General features: G+C 46.3%; 2 protein-coding genes across 2 annotated transcripts in view; one reads left to right on the forward strand and one right to left on the reverse strand.

Annotated features, from left to right (window-relative positions):
• Window positions 1–6,267, reverse strand: part of SLC24A2 (solute carrier family 24 member 2) — an 85,047-nt gene extending 78,780 nt beyond the window's left edge. Inside the window, exons 1-2 of the mRNA XM_083420922.1 lie at window positions 6,044–6,267; window positions 2,408–3,488 (exon numbers count right to left, since the gene is read on the reverse strand). Of these exons, the coding sequence (XP_083277048.1) occupies window positions 2,408–3,340 (933 nt within the window). The 5' untranslated portion in view covers window positions 3,341–3,488; window positions 6,044–6,267. The remainder of the gene's footprint in view (window positions 1–2,407; window positions 3,489–6,043) is intronic.
• ACER2 (alkaline ceramidase 2) overlaps window positions 1–19,446 on the forward strand; it is a 130,213-nt gene extending 110,767 nt beyond the window's left edge. The window contains exon 7 of the transcript XR_014506343.1: window positions 19,252–19,446. The gene's annotated coding sequence lies outside the window, so the exon portion shown is untranslated. The remainder of the gene's footprint in view (window positions 1–19,251) is intronic.
• The last annotated feature ends 289 nt before the right edge of the window (window positions 19,447–19,735 follow it).

Raw genomic sequence — 19,735 nt, forward strand, 5'->3', positions numbered from 1 at the left:
GAGACAGACAAGAATAAAGGAGTCTACATTTCTGTGGCCCAGTCTCTCTACCAGTGGACTCTGTTGCATCTACACCAGTCCCTTTTTAATGTACAGATTGGAAATTCTAATCCATGTTAATGATTCAGATCACAGGAAATTGTAGTTTTTCTGGAATAAAATGGTGCGATTTCTGTTTCAATCCACCTTTTGTGAAAGCTTGTATCGAGCATAACTGATCATCTCATCGATGAACTCTGCATTCCCCAAAAAGAGTTTGAAAACTGTTAGGAAGATCCAGAATGTTATTATACACCTAGAATGATCATGCAAACAACTGTATATTAATCAGATGTGACATTTCAAACTTTCTCATATAAAACCTTATGGTAGATATATCTAGGAAAGCTTTTTTTAAAGCTGGGAGAATGCAGACACGTATAAACATTTAATTCATATGGCAAAGACTGCTTAGTTACATTTCTCCTCCTGCAGAGTGTTTACTCTGAAGTAATGCAAACTGTATCTTTAAAGTATCCCAATGGAAAACAAGACATGCAGAACTTCACATCACAACATTTTACTACAGAGGCAGATGGCTGTAGCGTGCAGGCTTGCCAAAATGTTTTCAGCAGGTGCCGGAAAGACTACACTGAAGAGTAGAGTTTACACCTCACTTTTAAATGAAGATATCTGGTTTTGCTTTGGCCATTTGCAGATGGCAGTTGGCCAATTTTAATCTGTTTTGGTATTTTTACTTTTGAATGGTTGTGAATTCTTCTTTCTGCTGCTTTGACATGATACCTGAACTGGCAAAGCCTATTTATAGCTGCAGCACCACACCCACAGGTAGGTCTATAAGGAGATGGGAATAAACCGGCAAAACAGAGCTGGCATGACCCAAGGAACCTTTAGGTCCTAAATCACAACCTGTGTAAAGCATGTTTGGTGGGATGTTTTGAATTGAGCCACAGTAGGGAGAAGGAGGAGGGAGCGGGTGGCACTGTGGGTTAAACCACAGAGCCTAGGACTTGCTGATCAGAAGGTCGGCAGTTCGAATCCCCGTGACGGGGTGAGCTCCCGTTGCTCGGTCCCTTCTCCTGCCAACCTAGCAGTTTGAAAGCACATCAAAGTGCAAGTAGATAAACAGGTACCACTCCGGCAGGAAGGTAAACGGTGTTTCCGTGTGCTGCTCTGTTTCACCAGAAGTGGCTTAGTCATGCTGGCCACATGACCCGGAAACTGTACGCCAGCTCCCTTGGCCAATAAAGTGAGATGAGCACCGCAACCCCAGAGTCGGTCACAACTGGACCTAATGGTCAGGGGTACCTTTACTTTACCTTTATGGAGAAGGAGAGCAAATATATTATTGAGTATATCAGCTCTTTAACTCACAGTATTATATGCTTGCAGAAATGCATTTGTGGCTGAAACTGTGAACTATTTCGCATTTGAAGCAGCCCTTGAGCAAGCTCTCGAGTGTGCAGGTTTGATGACGTCATGCTACGTACGGAAAGGTAACGGTTCCTCCAAACTCTATATACGTAAGCTGTTGCCGCAACCTGTGTCCCTCCCAACAGTTCAAAACACAGCTGTCAGAACTGCGCAAATTGCTGAAGTCATATTCACAGTCCTGACGCGAAGGTCATCATCCATAGGTCATGCATTTGGCATCATCCACGAGCAGAACAGTGCAGCACACTCTGAAGGCACAAGGTTTGGGTTTGGGACCTAGATGTATAAATGCTACCTCCTTCCATCTAAAGCCACCGGGCCTTTTGGTCTTTGTCTGAAACCCTTCACTGTATAAGGTGAAGCAACACACAAAGCAGAACCGTTTCAGCAGTAGCACAAGGACTATGGAATTCACTGTCTAGTATTCTGCTTGCCTTGAGACATGTTATTCTTCCCATATGCTTTAGACCTGAGCAGTAGCTGAATGCTTATCGTGGAAGCAGTGGCGTAGCGTGAGGGGTGCAGGGGGGGCCGGCCGCACCGGGCGCAACATCTGGGGGTTAGGGTTAGGGGGCGCAAATCCACGGGTTAGGGAGTGCAAATCCACGGGTTAGGGGGCGCAAATTACTTGCCTTGCCCCGGGTGCTGACAACCCATGCTACGCCACTGCGTGGAAGCCTATTTACTGCTGATGCTTTGAATTTTTTGCTTTGCTTTCTGGTTTGAGGTTTTTATTTGCAGCTCAGGAATTACGGATCCCATTTAATACATGACTGTTGGACATTCTAACAGTCCCACATGCAGAAAGAAAAGATGGTTAATAATATCAAAACAGGGGTGATGGGGAGGGAAACAGAGGCTGCCAGGAAATGTGAACCAGCCCTGATATAGACACAGCGGCAAACCACAAGCTAAGGACAACGCAGCGCAGTTTTGAAAGTGAGTGGTACTAGTTTCTCCATACGATACTAACCTTTGCTTCGACTTCTGGCGATACTTTTTCCACTTTGTTCTTGCTTAGCAGGCTTTTCACCAGTTCTTCCACTTGCACATTGAACTTCATGAACGTCACGTAGACGAAATAAGCAAAGAGCAGCGTTAAACTTTCCCACCACATGATGAAGTTATCCAAAAAGAAGATGATCAGCAAGATCAGGTCCATGATGTAAAAAGACACATCCCGAAAGAGGGGCCACCAGGTGAGGTGCAGGATCTCCTTGGAAAATAAAGCACACATCCCAATCACGAAGAGGATATTGAAGACGGCAGAACCAACGATTGTTCCAATGCCGACGTTGCTGTGGGATATAAAAACTCCTATTAGAGAAGTGAAGAGTTCTGGGGCTGAGCCACCAGCAGCCATGAATGTTGCCCCGGCCACATCATCAGAAATCGCCAGTTTTTCTGTAATGACTGTCAATGAAGGAACAAAGAACTCATCGCAGACAATGGCTAAGGCTATGAACATGTAAACCATTCCACAAATATGAAGTATTACAGCACCCCTCCGCCTTTCTTCAAGAGAAAAAAGATCTTCCGGGTACTCTCCCTTGGAGTGCTCCTCCGTATGGTTATCCTGCCCAGCTTCGTATTTCATAGAAATAGGTGAATCTGGAGCGCCGGTTTGATTCTGTTCGTTAAAGTCCAATAGAGTTCTTTGATGCATGTGCTTTGACTTATGGCTATCTAGATTGCTGGTTGTCTCTGTGCTATAAGGTTGCGACTGGAAAAAGGCACTAATTGAAAGATACAGCGTGCTAACGGCCACGATACCCAGGAAAAGTCCTGTTATTCGTATCAGTCTCAGCTTTTTCCTAACGTTTGGGTGTTTCTTACAGCCAAGCAGTGGCTCTGGCAGACACAATTCCTCAAGGAAGTTAACGACAATGTTTTTGCACGGAGCCATTCTGAGCTCTTTCTTGCGGTCCGAGAATCTAAAGTCAGACAGATTGTTCTGTCATTCTTCTTTCACTGTTTAAGTAAATGATGCTTTGACGTGTCCTTTCAGAATCCGATAGCTTTATGCTTCATGTGGAACACATTCCTTGGTTGCGCTTAAAAAGAGAGAGAAATGTTTTCATCAGTTTAGTTACAAGGTCAAACATCTGATGCGTCAAAAGACATTTCCCTGTACATTATCAAAAAGAGAGAGGGAGAGAGAGACTGTCAAATTTCCTGCTACATTAAACCAAAAAGAATAATAACACAAATAAGTGCTGCTTAACATTTTATGTGACGGAAAACCTGGGCCTGCCACCGGGTACGCAGTCAACAGGGAGCATTTTTTTCTGATTTTGAATCACTGCACTCTAGTCATCATTTATGAATCTGAGCACTCATTTACTAATTTCTTATAGCCGAAGCCAAACCTGCCAAGTTCACGATCCCAGGATCAGTCACTGAGCGTACCTGTCCCGATCCCTCATTATTTTAGTCAGCATCAAGTTAACGCAGGTGCATGCATACAGTGTTTGAGGGGAAGTGTGCAAATTCATTTTTCGGAGGCGGCGGGCAGGCGGAATCTGTGACTGCAGTTTGGTGAGAAGAAAACGCAACCAGCGTCAATATTACTGCCAGGAAAGTGTGCAGAATGGGGATCTGGGTGACACCGCGGAGCATTCCAAAAACCAGTCCCAATTCACAATCCCTTTGGACTGAAGCTTTAGGATTTAAGCCACTTTAAACAATTAATACCCACCAAAGTCAACTGAATTAGACTGGCTGAAATCCAGCCGCTTCATGTGGATCCACAGCTCTGTAGACCTAGCTGCAAGTTGTTTCTTAAGGACATTAAAGGCATTAAATATCCAATATTGCAATACTGCAATATGCAGCGTTGAAAAGTGAAAACACCCTGGCAGTCCTTTGGAAGCATAGTTAGAAGAATACTCAAATACTATCCAATGCGATGCACTCAGTAATAGCAAACTCAGAGCCACTGTAAACTCGGAGCAAAGTAAGATGCATTGGAAAAAGACACTGCAAGAGACTAAAGTGTGTTATCATCAAAAGAGAAGCTGGAAAAACCTTCCTCACTGCCTTGGTACCCACCGCCATAAAGGCAAAACATGTACAATGGATTCAACTGTCCTTTCCTCCCTGACCCTCCTTTTTGTAAGCAGTCACGGCATACTTATGGCCGAGGAATTAATTATTCTCTAAGCCTCTCCTCCTCCGACCTCTGCTCATCCCTCAGACTCCGCTGTGCACTTTTCCCGGCAAACTGATCCTATTACCGTACAGACTCAGGCTTTCTTGTACTTTTTTTTTTTGGTAAGTTACCATCCACAGGGCGTATCATGGTGCAGTTGAAATATTTGCTTCTCTCCAAATCAGAAACCCAGTCTGACCGGAAAACAATGACAAAACCTTCCCTACTGCATGGATGTCCCTTTAATTTTTTTTTCCCCAGAGAGAGGGATTTAACCGTTTCCATCTCATTCTTTGAAACAAAACAGCTCTTCAGCTGCAACGCTCAGGATGACTGGAGCAAATCAGCCAAAGGAAAACCCCTGAAGCAAGACTGCAAAAACCTAGGCACACTTACCTGGGAGCAAAGGAGTCAACTCTTAGGGACCGAGGTCACTTTGGCGCCCCAATAAAATATTTGAGGGGACCACCCATGGGTATGCCAGGATTTATGTTGGGGGGGCAGAATCTCAGGGGTTTTTTTTTTACTGATTTTATTTATTTGGGGGGGCATGCCCCCCAAGCAGATTAGCCATTCAAATGGTGTGGGGGGCATGTCTTGTTAGTGTTTATGTGGAGGGGGTAGCCCCACTCCACTCCCAATATTTGATTGAAACTGGCACCCCTGCCTGGGGGCAAATCCTATTTGAACTCCATGGGGTTTACTGCCGAGTAGACCTGCATAGGACTGTGCCACAGTTCTGTGCTGGGGCCAAGCAAATCGAAACAACTGCCCCATTTTAAGAAGCTGCTTGTCCTCTGTCGAGGGCAAAGGACCCTTCCTCTGGGAATCCGGCAGGGCTTCAACTCCATGCAAAACGAATTCATGGCTCAGTTGGTTAGAACAAGTGGTGATAACACCAAGGTTGCGGCTTCGATCCCCCGTATGGGACAGCTGCCTATCCCTGCATTGCACGGGGTCGGACTCGATTACCCTCAGGGGCCCCTTCCAACTCTGCAACCCTACGATTCCAGGATCCTTCTAGGAAGAGGTCCTTAGACAAGGCGGGTCATTCATAACGGATCCAGTGAAGAAATCCAGCAGGATAAGGAAAGCAGCAAAACTGCAAGCGGGAATGATCTTTGCCTGGATAACTCTGCTGGTGAGAATGAGGGGTGCGATTGACGCCAAGGGTTGCGGGTTCGATGCCCGTGCGGGGCGGCTGCTTATTCCTGCATTGCATTCCTGCATTGCATGGGCTGGGCTGGATGACCTTCAGGGGTCCCTTCCGATTTTTGCAAATTCCAGGATTCTCTGAAACTGGCAGCGCCAACTCAGGAAGCGGGTGGGGAGTGGGGGCACTTAGAGCAGGTTATAAATCCCAATTAATACAAATCCCAATGAATGCAAACCCCAATTGCGGTCGCGGACCCCCCCCCCCAGCATCCTAGGCGCCCCCTCCCTCCCCGCACAACTTACCACCCTGCGCCCTCCGTCCCCGGGCATGAGTGGGAAGCCCCTCCGCGGTCCCCCAGCGCAAGAACTCAGCTTTCTCCTCTCCAGCGCGATCAGTGGGCGGCGGCAGACGCCTCGGACCCGGCCAGGCAGACCCGCGGCAGCGGCAGCAGCAGCAGCTCCGGGAGAGACCGACCGGCGCCGCCAGACGCGCAGCATCCACTGCCTGGAAGAGGACCAGAAGAGCTTCCCGGGGAGCCATGCCCACCGCCCAACCCAGCCACGCCCACCCAGGGGAACTGGGCGAGCCAGGAGGGCGGAGCCTCTCATCCCCACCCCTCGGGGCGGGGCTTCTCCGCCTCCGCCTTTTCCCGCGCTCTGTCCAAGCCCCGCCCCCCGCCCGCCTCGCGCTCTTTTCCCCCCTCAGCTTTTTACCTCAGAGTTTCAATTAAATTTCAATTTCGACATGTCTGCGTCCCTTTTCCACAATAAACCATGTTCATAGTTATATGCCTTGTCCATATCTCAGGGCAGCTACACTCCTCCACAATCCTCAAACATTATGGAAAAGCGTTAAAAAAAATACTCAGGTTTTCCCCACATCACATTTTATTAATTTTACAACAACAACAATAATAATAATACATTTTATTTATACCCCGCCCTCCCCAGCCAAGACCGGGCTCAGGGGGGCTAAGACCAGGTATAAAACAATTGATTGAAATACAACATTAAAACATATAAAATACAACAAAAACAATAATAAAGATAAAAACAAAAACAAAACAGATTGACTCCCCCCTATTCCCTTCCTTGGTTCCATTGTATATCAGTGTACAACATGTCCATTATAAAGTTTTAAGCCAGGCATAGGCAAACCCGGCCCTCCAGCTGTTTTGGGGATTATAACTCCCATGATCCCTCACTAACTGAACCACTGATCAGGGATGATGGGAGTTGTAGTCCGAAAACATCTGGAGGGCCAAGTTTGCCTATGCCCGTTTTAACCATATGAATTATGTCCATTCATAATATAATTACAAGTATTCTTCAAAACCCTGCCGATGTATTAAACTGTACACTGCTTCTGTATATATGCAATAAAGTCCTTCCAGTCTTCCTTAAATTCGTTGTCGTGTCTTCCTCTTAATTTCATTGTCAGTTTCGCCATTTCAGCATATTCCGTTAATTTGACTTGCCAATCTTCTTTAGCTAACAATGTTGCTGCAGCCTTGGTTGTGTACATAAACAAGTTCTTTTGTGATCTTGGTAAATCCATTCCTGTGATACCTAATAGGGAAGCTTCTGGGTTTGTTTTTGGACAAAGGTTGTTTTAAACAACTTCTTCATTTCATTATAAATCATTTCCCAATACTTCTCAACAATTTTGCAATCCCACCACATATGAACAATTAAATACTCAGTTTAACCTGCTCCCCTTAAAAATACCTGCCCCTGTCTTCTTTTTACCCGTAATCTCCCTCAAAAATGCTTCACAACTCCCCCCCCCCAAAAAACACACACCCAAACACAACAACAATCCTGCTTTCCATGGGCGTAGTTTTGTTAAGGACAGCCAAAGGTTTTTGCTTTTTTTAGGAAATCAAAGTTGGGAAATAACGGGTAAAAAGAAGAGGACATTACGGAGGGGGGAAGCTTCTGCTGCGGGTGTGGCAGAACCTCAAATAATTGAGTATTTTCAATGCTTTTCAATCATGTTTGCCCCAACTCCCATTGGCTTTGCCAATGCTGGCTGCATCAATACAAATCAATGCAAGTCTAAGGTTCTGCCCCCTCCCCAACAAAAATCCTGCCTATGCCCTCAGAGGGGCATCTGCCACTCACTAAAGGAATAAAAATCCATGCAAATCCATGCAAATCAGATGGCAATGCCCATCAACTTTGGGGGGACCCAGCCCCCCTCAGTTATATTATTTGGGGCAGGGGGTACAAAGGGACCTCAGCCCCCAGGAGTTGGCTCCATCTATGCCTCAGAGAGGATGAAAAACGCAGAAAGCGCCCAGATCACCAGGTCCATCAAAGCTTCAAGTTGTCTGCACTGACTGCCAGCCTCAAGAGCCAACTCCTAGTGTTGTAAGCCGAAAAATGGCTTATCTCCTGAGTTTACGCAGATAAAACTCAGAAACACGAAGAGTTAGGAGTCCAACATTGTTTATTGCAAAGCAATAGGTTACAGTCTGATCGTTCTGCAAAACTGCAACCCCGCCCGGTGGTCCAGGCACGACTATTTATAAAGTTTCAAACAAAGCATTTCAATTTTTACCAGTCATATACATTATTACCTCATTTCATGATTAATACATGTGTGCAATAAACACTGGCAATTTCTGCTGATTAAGTTCTGGTTCCTGCTGTGTTCTGTTACATTGTGTTAGTGTGCATGTTGGGAACCTGTGTTACGTGTAGCCATTTGCACCATGTAACAATTTGAGCTGCATCTTTGTGATTCAGCTGTATCTTTGTGATTGTTGTTGTTTAGTCATTTAGTCGTGTCCGACTCTTCGTGACCCCATGGACCAGAGCACGCCAGGCACCCCTGTCTTCCACTGCCTCCAGCAGTTTGGTCAAACTCATGTTGGTAGCTTCGAGAATACTGTCCAAACATCTCGTCCTCTGTCGTCCCCTTCTCCTTGTGCCCTCCATCTTTCCCAACATCAGGGTCTTTCCAGGGAGTCTTCTCTTCTCATGAGGTGGCCAAAGTACTGGAGCCTCAGCTTCAGGATCTGTCCTTCCAGTGAGCACTCAGGGCTGATTTCCTTCAGAATGGATAGGTTTGATCTTCTTACAGTCCATGGGACTCTCAAGAGTCTCCTCCAGCACCATAATTCAAAAGCATCAATTCTTCAGCTCTCACTTCCATACATAACTACTGGGAAAACCATAGCTTTAACTAGATGGACCTTTGTTCGCAAGGTGATGTGATTACTATACAGCTAAAGCGAGATGAGCGCCGCAACCCCAGAATCGGACACGACTGGACCTAATGGTCAGGGGTCCCTTTACCTTTTACTATGTTAGCTGTATTTCTGCCCCAATGGGGGGTGGCAACTTGCAAAATCATCAGTTGCATAAAATGACAGGCTACCATAACTTCTCTAATTGAAGCAAACTCAAGGATTTACAAGGGTACACATTATCACATTTATTGCGGCCCTTTGGGTCACTGCCACACTAGGGGCTGAGGTGCATAGCTGTCAACTTTTCCCTTTTCTTGAGAGGAATCCTATTCGGAATAAGGGAATTTCCCTTTAAAAAGGGAAAACGTTGACAGCTATGCTGAGGTGCCTTGGACACGCCCCCCTCCCAAATTGATAGGCATTGCCAAAGTTGATAGGCATTCCCCTCCAAATGGGTGTGGGTGGGTGTGCTGTGTCATGTTCTGTGATTATGTGCTCCCCCATATTTTATTAATTTTGGGGGGCAGGCAGTCCTTCCCAGGAACTACGCTCAAAGCTGGGGTACCCTGAGCATCGTGGAGAACGGATTAGGATGCAGACAGAGGCAACAGCAGATGCCTAAACAAGGACAAGTCTGCGCCATAGAATCTGCTGCTCCCGCCTGCGTGTTCTTGTCTACCCAGAAGTTGCAAGGAATGGGGCTTCTTGCCCCCCTGGGAAATTGCACCCGGGGCTCCTATGCTTTTCTGAGAGTTTGGGTGTTCGCAGGGGGCACTTTTTCCTTCTTAGTCTTGTCGACTCAGAAGTCTGCCTTGCTGAGTTCAAGGGGATTTTCTTGCTTCCAGGGAACGACGCTTACAATTGTGGCTGGGCTGTGCACTTCCTTCGGAATAAATCTTGCTGAATTTATATCTGTAGGGTTGGGGTGCATAGCATACCCAAAGTGTTATATCCCTCCTCCCTTTCTGAAATGAAGTTGTTGTTGTTGTTGTTCTTCTTCTTCTTCTTCTTCTTCTTCCTCCTCCTCCTCCTCCTCCTCTTCCTCTTCCTCTTCCTCTTCTTCCAGGGATAGGGAGCCTGCAGCCATAGCTGTCAACTTACAGATTTGAAAATAAGGGACCAGCAGCCTTGAAAATAAGGGATCAGCAGCCCAAATAAGGGATTTTGCTTAGCTTATGAGTTCCATCGGCCCTTCAGCACCCGAGAGGGAGGGAGAGAGACTCTTGCCCATGCCGCCCGCAAGCCCGACATGAGGTTGCTGCTGCGCTGTGGCGGCCACTGAAGCGCTGCCCTTCTGCGACCCTCCCCATCCCCTCTTCTTCCTCCTCCCTCAGGCTGCTGCCGCCGCTGCCGCCTCCGACTTCCCCTGGCAGCGCGGCGGAAGTCTCACAAGAGAGGGGCTGCCTGCCTGCCCGCTGCTACCCGTCTTTCACAACGCACCCCTGAGGGTGAAAAGGGAGAGACGGAGACACGGCAGCTCATGTGCTCACTCTCTCGAGGCGGAGGACCCCGAGCCGCTGCTTCCCTCCCGAGCCGGGCAAGCATGAAACCCGGGAAATTTAAGGGACATCATCAATCCGGGACAGCAGTGGGACACGGCGCTGGGATAAGGGAGTTTCCCGCCAAATAAGGGACGGTTGACAGCTATGCCTGCAGCCCTCCGAACATTTTCCGATGTTTTCAGCCCCAACCAGCACAGCCCATGCTAGTGCTTCAGTGCTAGCTTGCAGTTCTGCAAACAAAATGGTACAAACACGCACAGGACGGATGGATTTATTAAATGCCTTTCCTGTTTCGCAAGTGGAGTTGCCCATTTTTCATCTGAGAAGACATTGCCGCTGCACTGGCATCTCCTCCTTTGTCCTTGGGCTGCGAAAAGACCTGAAATCCTGCAGGCAGGCAGGCAGGTAGGAAGGAAGGAAGGAAGGAAGGAGGTCACAGCCAGGTGACAGAATATCCAGCTGCCATCACTCAGCATCTCTTCGGAGGCGCAGCTGCTGCTGCACCTGACTCATCCCTCTCTGCCCTTGGAAGGTGAAAAGACGGGCCGTTCTAGGGACAGAGAAAATAAATGCACAGCCAAGCAACAGAACATCCCAGCTGCAGGAAAGAAATGGGATGAAAGGCAAGGAGAGCAGTTACATAATGAGAATTGGGTCAGGGACTGGGGATGAACTTGTTGCCTTAGAACAATGCAATGCTGGTTAGTAGGGTTGTACCAGTCCTGGTGTAAGTATTCATGCCTTGAGAAGCATTCTGGATTGAAAGGCAGCACAACTAGGCTCCCGGACAGTTGTTATTTATCTAAATAGCAGGTAGAAGTGACAATATTGAAGGTAAATTACCCCTGACCGTTAGGTCCAGTCGCGGACGACTCTGGGGTTGTGGCGCTCATCTCGCTCTATAGGCCGAGGGAGCTGGCCTTTGTCCACAGACAGTTTTTCTGGGTCATGTGGCTAGCACGACTAAGCTGCTTCTGGCGAACCAGAGCAGTGCACGGAAACGCCGTTTACCTTCCCGTTGGAGCGGTACCTATTTATCTACTTGCACTTTGACGTGCTTTCAAACTGCTAGGTTGGCAGGAGCTGGGACTGAGCAACGGGAGCTCACCCCGTTGCAGGGATTCAAACTGCTGACCTTCTGATCCGCAAGGCTCAGTGGTTTAACCCATAGCGCCACCCGCGTCCCACTAGGTGAAGATATTAGCTAGTGATAAATCTCAATTCCATGAAAAACTTCAGCAGGTGATTTAAGCTGCTGTTGATGACAGAAAATTTGGGCATTGGGTTGGCATCATTGGGCACATGCCTAGACCCACACGGCAGTAGGGGGGGCCACTGCTTAGCTCTGGGGCTTCATGGCCTTCTGTCACCTCTTCACTGTTTGTCAGCCCTCTCCAAACATGCAAAAGCAGGTAAGACAAGAACGAAGAGATGGAGAAGCACAAATGGAAGCTAGCCATTATGGCCATGTTCCAGCACCTTTGTATTCAGAACTTCTGAATAACAGTTTCTGGAGACCACAGGTGGGAAGAGTTCTCATGTTCTGCAAATGTCTGTCCCACAGAGATTTGGTTGGCCACCGTGAGAACATTGGACCAGACTGGCCTTTGGTGTGATCCAGAAGACTCCTTTTATGTTCTCTACTTATCTTGTACTCTTGGCTGGTTCTGTGGACTAAGCCAAGAGGAAGTGGAGAAGATTAGGGCTGGGTATCACAATTCCACTAGTAGATCTACTACATTTCTCCACTGAGAATTCTGAGAGCCTGGAGCGGGTGATGCCCTCTGCCCTATATAACCTCCAAGACTCAAATACAAAACTCTAGAGAAAACCTTAGAATTAAGACGTTTTAATTGTTTCACCTATTTAGCTCCATCTACTGTCCAACCATCTCTGTCGTCCCCTTCTGCTTGTGCCCTCCACCTTTCCCAACATCAGGGTCTTTTCCAGGGAGTCTTCTCTTCTCATGAGGTGGCCAAAGTACTGGAGCCTCAGCTTCAGGATCTGTCCTTCCAGTGAGAACTCAGGGCTGATTTCCTTCAGAATGGATAGGTTTGGTCTTCTTGCAGTCCATAGGACTCTCAAGAGTCTCCTCCAACACCATAATTCAAAAGCATCAATTCTTCGGTGATCAGCCTTCTCTATGGTCCAGCTCTCATTTCCATACATCACTACAGGAAAAACCATAGCTTTAACTATACGGACCTTTGTCGGCAAGGTGATGTCTCTGCTTTTTAAGATGCTGTCTAGGTTTGTCATTGCTTTTCTCACAAGAAGCAGGTGTCTTTTAATTTTGTGACTGCTGTCACCATCTGCAGTGATCATGGAGCCCAAGAAAGTAAAATTTCCCACTGCCTCCATTTCTACCCCTTCTATTTGCCAGGAGGTGATGGGACCAGTGGCCATGATCTTAGTTTTTAAAATCATGGGTTTAGCCTAAGACATAGTAATATAAGGTGCAAGCCACCCCACTTTGCGAACAACCAGACAAACCCCACCATGGAATTAAATACTGTAAGATTCTCTTCGTTTTCCTGTCCCTTGTAACCCATAAATAAATGTGAGAAGAGGAAAGCATGTATTTTTGGTTTACTTCTGTATCACATGAATGAAGACACCTGCTGAAGATCACGAAGGAATAATTGTTCATTCATTCCTTTCCCCAAAAGACTTCCTTCAGTGAGTGGTGTTTATCAGAGCAGTATTCTATTTTTAGGCAATTTTTTATTACGACTCTTTTGTTACATGTACTTAGGTGGCAGAGGTACATGTGCTCAAGCATCTGTGTGAGAGGAAGAGAGAGTGGGAGAAGAGGCTCCGATGAGAGCAGCGCCTGAATAGCAGCTAGAATCAGTACATTCTAAAACAGGAAGAGGCAAGAGAAGGAGATTGCCATGACTACAAAGGCGGCATATTTAAATACAAATTGGAGCCGGGCTTTTAAATGCTAATTGCGATAGAGAAATAAGAGACGATTGAAATTGCAATCATTTTTTTCCTAATACTTCACAACGCACGCCCTATTTTAAGAAGAGGGCTAGAGGAAACAAAATGCAAATAGCATGATGTTGAATAGGAAGAGGCGTACGCAGAATAATTTTCCGGCTCACAATGGGGTGGGGGGTGGGGAAGGATACGGCTTTTTTTTAAAAAAAACAACAACTTGTTACACGTATGGCAGAATGTATAGCTACCATTGGGTGTAGTGATGACCACCAACTCAGATGACTTTAAAAGGCAAATTCACAGGGGATGAGGCTACAGTGGCGTAGCGTGGGGGGTGCAGGGGGGGCCGGCCGCACCGGGCGCAACATCTGGGGGGGGGGGCGCTCGCACTCGCAGCTCTCTGCCCCTACCTGGCTCACTCACTCTCTCTCACTGCAGTGCTGGCTGTGCGAATCCGATCTGAGCCGCCGAGTCGCCGCCCACTGTGGAGGGGAGGTTGCCAGGCGTGCGGTGCGGAGAGAGAGCGAGGGACTATCTGGGGAGGGACAGTGCAGCGGGGGGGGGGGGGCGCAAATTACTTGCCTTGCCCCGGGTGCTGACAACCCACGCTACGCCACTGTGAGGCTATCAGTAGCCACAAGCCATGCTGCATCAGCCCAGCCTCTACTGTCAGAGGTAGCATGTCTCTGAGTACCACTCAGATTGAGGTTGAATCCTGAGAAGACAGAAGTACTGTTCTTGGGGGACAGGGGGCGGGCAGGTGTGGAGGACGCCCTGGTCCTGAATGAGGCAACTGTGCCTCTGAAGAACCAGGTGCACAGCCTGGGAGTCATTTTGGACTCACAGCTGTCCCTGAAGAAACAGGTCAGTTCTGTGTCCAGGGCAGCTGTCTGCCAGCTCCATCTGGTACACAGGATGAGACTCTACCTGCCTGCAGAGTGTCTCACCAGAGTGGTGCATGCTCTGGTTATCTTTTGCTTGGACTACTGCAATGCGCTCTATGTGGGGCTACCTTTGAAGGTGACTCAGAAACTACAACTAATCCAGAATGTGGCAGCTAGACTGGTGACTGGGAGCGGCCACCAAGGCCATATAACACCGGTCCTGAGAGACCTACATTGGCTCCCAGGACATTTCTGAGCACAATTCAAAGTGTTGGTGCTGACCTTGAAAGCCCTAAATGGCCTCAGCCCACTATACCTGAAGGAGCGTCTCCACCCCCATCGTTCAGCCCAGACACCGGGGTCCATCTCCAAGGGCCTTCTGGCAGTTCCCTCACTGTGAGAACTGAAGTTACAGGGAACCAGGCAGAGGGCCTTCTCGGTAGTGGTGCCCGCCCTGTGGAACGCTATTCCATCAAATGTCAAGGAAATAAACAACTATCTGACTTTTAGAAGACATCTGAAGGCAACCCTGTTTAGGGAAGTTTTTAATGTTTGATCTTTTATCGTGTTTTTAATATTCTGTTGGGAGCCTCCCAGAGTGGCTGGGGAAACCCAGCCAGATGGGCAGGGTATAAACAATAAATTGTTGTTGTTGTTGTTGTTGCTGCTGCTGTTGCTGTTGCTGTTGTCGTCTGGAAATACAAGTGGAAGGAGTGCTGTCCTGCTCACGTCCCGCTTGCAGCTTCCCATAGGCATCTGTGAAAACAGGACCAATGTCCGGTTCTGCATTTAGGCAGGAAGAACCAGATGCAAAAATATAAGATGGAGGAAACCCAGCAAAACGGGTCTAGGGATCTTGGTGGACCACAAGCTTATCACGCGTCAACAGTGTGATGCAGCAGCAAAAATAAAAATAGCGGTGAAATTCTCAGACATTGAGGTATTGCATAGGAAGTAACCTCTGCTCAGTTTAGAACGGCAAGAGTTAATGTTTCAACAGACTCTTCAATAATAAATACGTCTTGGCTGCGTGATTCAGAGAGCGAAATGTACAAACAACCAAATTAAGACCTTTTTGGGCGGTGGCTCCATTAGCACTAATCCATTACCTGTTAGTTACTCTCAACTATGACAAGTATATTATATTAGAAGTAATTTAAGCAGGAACAATATAATTACCTGAGTACTGCTGCTTTATGTCTTAAATTAAAGCTGTCCATTCTTGTAGCTCAAGTACCATAGTGTTATGGTTGGAAAACAGCCCAAATACATAGGACTGGGTCATATTTTTCTTTTCCCTTTTTGCATTTTCAAGCAGTTCTTTGATTATGAGGATAACAAGGGGGTATTAAGCACTTTGAAATCCCACTTCGTTCAAAGTAAAATATTCAAATATGTACTATAGTCTCTCCCCCTGAATTTAATGGGACTTCAGAAAGGCTACAAAAATAACAAATATTATTATAATCTCACCCTTCACCTTAAAGTCCCAGGGCAGGTCACAGCAATTTAAAACACAACATAAAAAAATAGTTTAAAACAAATTGCAATCACAAAACTAGGGTGGATTGCAGATCCTGCAAAGATTGTTTAAATAAATAAATCCCAACTATTTCTTTCGCCCATTTCTGGGAACTAATAGATGTTTTAGTAAATATGTATTAAATACAGTGGTACCTCGGGTTAAGTACTTAATTCGTTCCGGAGGTCCGTACTTAACCTGAAACTGTTCTTAACCTGAAGCACCACTTTAGCTAATGGGGCCTCCTGCTGCTGCTGCACCGCCGGAGCACGATTTCTGTTCTCATCCTGAAGCAAAGTTCTTAACCTGAAGCACTATTTCTGGGTTAGCGGAGTCTGTAACCTGAAGCGTATGTAACCTGAAGCGTATGTAACCCGAGGTACCACTGTATTATAAATTAAACACCTTGTAGGCACATTGATACAAACACTTTCATCCTTATGGGTGACCTTTTTAACCAAAAAATAATTTGCATCCTGCACCTTTCCCAGAGTTCAGCCAAGTAAGAAAACTTTTATTAACACACACACAATGAAAAGAATGCATAAATATATAAATTAAAACGACCTGCCTGCATGGTTAAAACCAAATCAGGAACATTCCGCATCACATTTGGAAGGTATTCAGCCTCAGATTTTCATGGGCCATTAAGGGAGTCACCAAGAATACATTTCTGTGCACCAGCTGTTCAGAACTTCTGCTTTAATGAAACCACCCTTGGTTGCTCTTAAATATTTCTTTGATTCAAACACAACAAAGAAGATGAGCTCTGAGGGTCCATGCTGGCTGAAAACCATGTAGAAAAAGCTTCAGATGCTACCGTATTTTTCGCCCTATAGGACGCACTTTTTCCCCTCCAAAAATGAAGGGGAAATGTGTGTGTGTCCTATGGGGCGAATGCAGGCTTTCGCTGAAGCCTGGAGAGCGAGAGGGGTCGGTGCGCACCAACCCCTCTCACCCTCCAGGCTTCAGGAAGCTATCCGCAAGCCTTGCAAGCCTGGGGGGGACGTCCTGCGGGCTCGCAAGGCTTGCGGGCAGCAGCCTGCAGCCCAAAGCTCAGGGGACAGCGGGGAGGCGCAGCGCCGCCACCCCACTATTCCCCAACCTGATCTGGAGGCTGGCAGGGGGGGGGGGGAGAAGCAAGCTTGCCCCACAAGCTCGGGGGACAGTGGGGCAAGACGCGCTCCGTCTCCCTCTTCTAGCCTGGGGATGGCTGCGCAAACCAGGGGGAAAAATAAAATTTCCCCCCTTGTTTCCCCCCCCAAAAAACTAGGTGCGTCCTATGGGCCGGTGTCCTATAGGGCGAAAAATAAGGTAAATATTTGTTTGTCAAATTGGTGTTAAGAGCACAGGAGAAAGATTTTACAGCATGCAGTTTGCTTAAAGAAATGGTTTTCTTTTGCATTTTAGCTATAAAATGGATGTTATGTTGAAAACATTGGAAAATCAATAAAAATTATTATTAAAAAAGAGCACAGGAAAAGAGTGCATTAAGAAAACAGCAACCCTTCCCTGAATCTTAGGGCTTTTGAAAAGGTTTGAAATCTTGCTTGAAAACTAATGGCATTAGGCCAGATAGTTTTAACTGTTCTGCACAGTTTAACTGAGGGCAACGCACAGAAAACAAAACTTGCTGCTTACAAAATCTACAGCTAACAATCAATGAAGTTAATTACAGTAGCTTTTAGTGATTTGCAGATCACGCAAGGCTAATGCATTTTGGAATAATCTGCCTTGTTTCAGAAGGATTCAGACCTTTATCCAGAAACATCTATGGAACGTTGATTATGATGGTGCTGTTTTCAACCTGTGGCCTAGTTAGGTCAGAAGATCAAATAGATGACTCAGTTGTATTTTTATTTTTTTATTTTTTTACATGAGCTGATCAGTTTTGTGTGTGTGCTTGAAGTCATAGCAACCTCAAACAGAGTTAACAGCTTTAGCCTAGCTTTGTTTCCTTTGGTTTTTTGGCATTTAATTGCTGTGATAATTGCTCTGAAATAGAACAGCATATTTAGCAGTGCAAACAAATGCTATATTCCCTTAATGCAATCACCAATTTTTCCTTGCATTTCTTTTGACCGTTAAAAAAGTGTCTGCATCAAACTTTTGATAACTTATTTTGAAATAATTTGTTTAAAAATGCAACTGTGTGGCACAACTGGTTGCCACCTCTGCCCTCAAAACAGCAGGTTTGGGTGGCCTTGATCGTGCCTCCATGCCTTTGCCGAAAGAGAAAGGACTGGCATTCTAATCTGTGCCCAGTTTTCCTGTGGCCATTTATTTTTTCCATTTTTTAACTGAATCAATATTATTTAAGCTAGTGCATGCACACTGGGAACTGTGAGCAGACGAGAGACCCATAATTTGTGCACATGTGCCATTTCATGGGACCCCTGCACAATTTTTAACGGCTGCTATACTCACAGGTAGGCTGTCTTTCTTTTGTGGTCCTGAGAATGCTGTGGTCAGCTGAGAAACATCGGTCCTTCTTATAGATCGTGACTGGGTCCCCTTGCTCCTGCCAATTTCCACCTTTAAGGTGCCCTGTTAATGTTCAATAAATAGCAAACATCCCCAGACCCTCCACGTGTCCCTATTTTCCAGAGGAAGTGTTTTGGGGACTTAATCCAGGCCCCGTGGCTTTAGGGTTAAATCCTAAAAAAGCTCAACAATTTTGGCAGGCCCTCATGCATGTTCACTTCATCAAATCTGGTTCTCTTTGAAAAATGTTTGGGCACTCCAATCTTCCCAGTCTTCATCAGAGGGGCGGCTTCCAACACATATAAAAACCTGCCAAAGCTAGATGGCTTTCAGGCAAAATTTCTACAATCTCTGCTGCAGGTACCCAACTGTGTCCCCAACTCCATACTTCTGTTAGGAGCTAGTGAATGCCCAATTTCAACTAAAGCGTGGTGGGCTGCCCTAAAACATTGGCTCAGGATTTCTGTGTTTGATCTAGGGAAGGGTTTGTACCAACACCTGACCAATGAGGAATTTGTCAGCAAATGGGAGAAAACCATGGCTAGAAAAGCTACCTCTATTGGTCTGTCACCCCCCCCAACTGTATTACCTGGGTTATGAAGGTGCCCTAAAGACGTTAAAGCAAAGATTATGGGATAATACACACAGTGACTTGCAATCTCGATCACACGCAGTCTGTAGTCCGCTGGCAGTAGGAGTACAATATGGACATGTCTTTAAGTTAACACCTTACATTAAAAACCTGACAGTACCAAATTATTGAAGGTTATTCACCAAAGCCAGACTACACGTCTTTCCTTCTACAGTGTTGGATGGCAGGTTGAGAGGAGTTCCCTACCAGGACAGACTTTGCTCGTGTGCTCAATTCCATAAAACATATTTTGTTGCACTGTGCAAAATATGAGCAAGCCAGGGCTGAACTGATATTACCCTTGCTGGTACCTTTCCCGGGAAAATCAGAGGCTCACTGTGTCAGGTTCCTATTGGAAGACCGGACAAACGCTAGAACATTAGCAGTGGCAAAGTTTTTATCGGTGGTTGCAAGAACCAATGATCCCTATATTCTGAACAAAATGCTTGTTTAAGCTGGAGGTAGGCTGTATGAATTGTGTATTGCTTTGTAACGATTTGTTGGGTCTCTGGACCGTAATAAAGGTTGATGATGATAAAAACATCATTCAACATTCAGCATTAAAAGAAAACTTCCCCATACAGGGCTGCCTTCAGATGTCTTCTAAAAGTTGTATTGTTTCTTATCTCCTTGGCTCAGAGGACGCATAACTCCATACCCTCCAACATTTCTCCAATGGAAAAAAAAGGACGTCGGAAGGAAATCAAATCACAAACCAGGATAGCTTTTGTAAATCTGGGACTGTCCCTGCAATATAGGGACATTTGGAGGGCGTGGCGTCATAGGGGACAGTAGTTTGTTCTCTGCTGGCATCTAGTGATGTCAGCCT

Source organism: Podarcis tiliguerta (assembly GCF_965153285.1).
Source record: "Podarcis tiliguerta genome assembly, chromosome: 17".
Classification (NCBI taxonomy): Eukaryota; Metazoa; Chordata; class Lepidosauria; order Squamata; family Lacertidae; genus Podarcis; species Podarcis tiliguerta.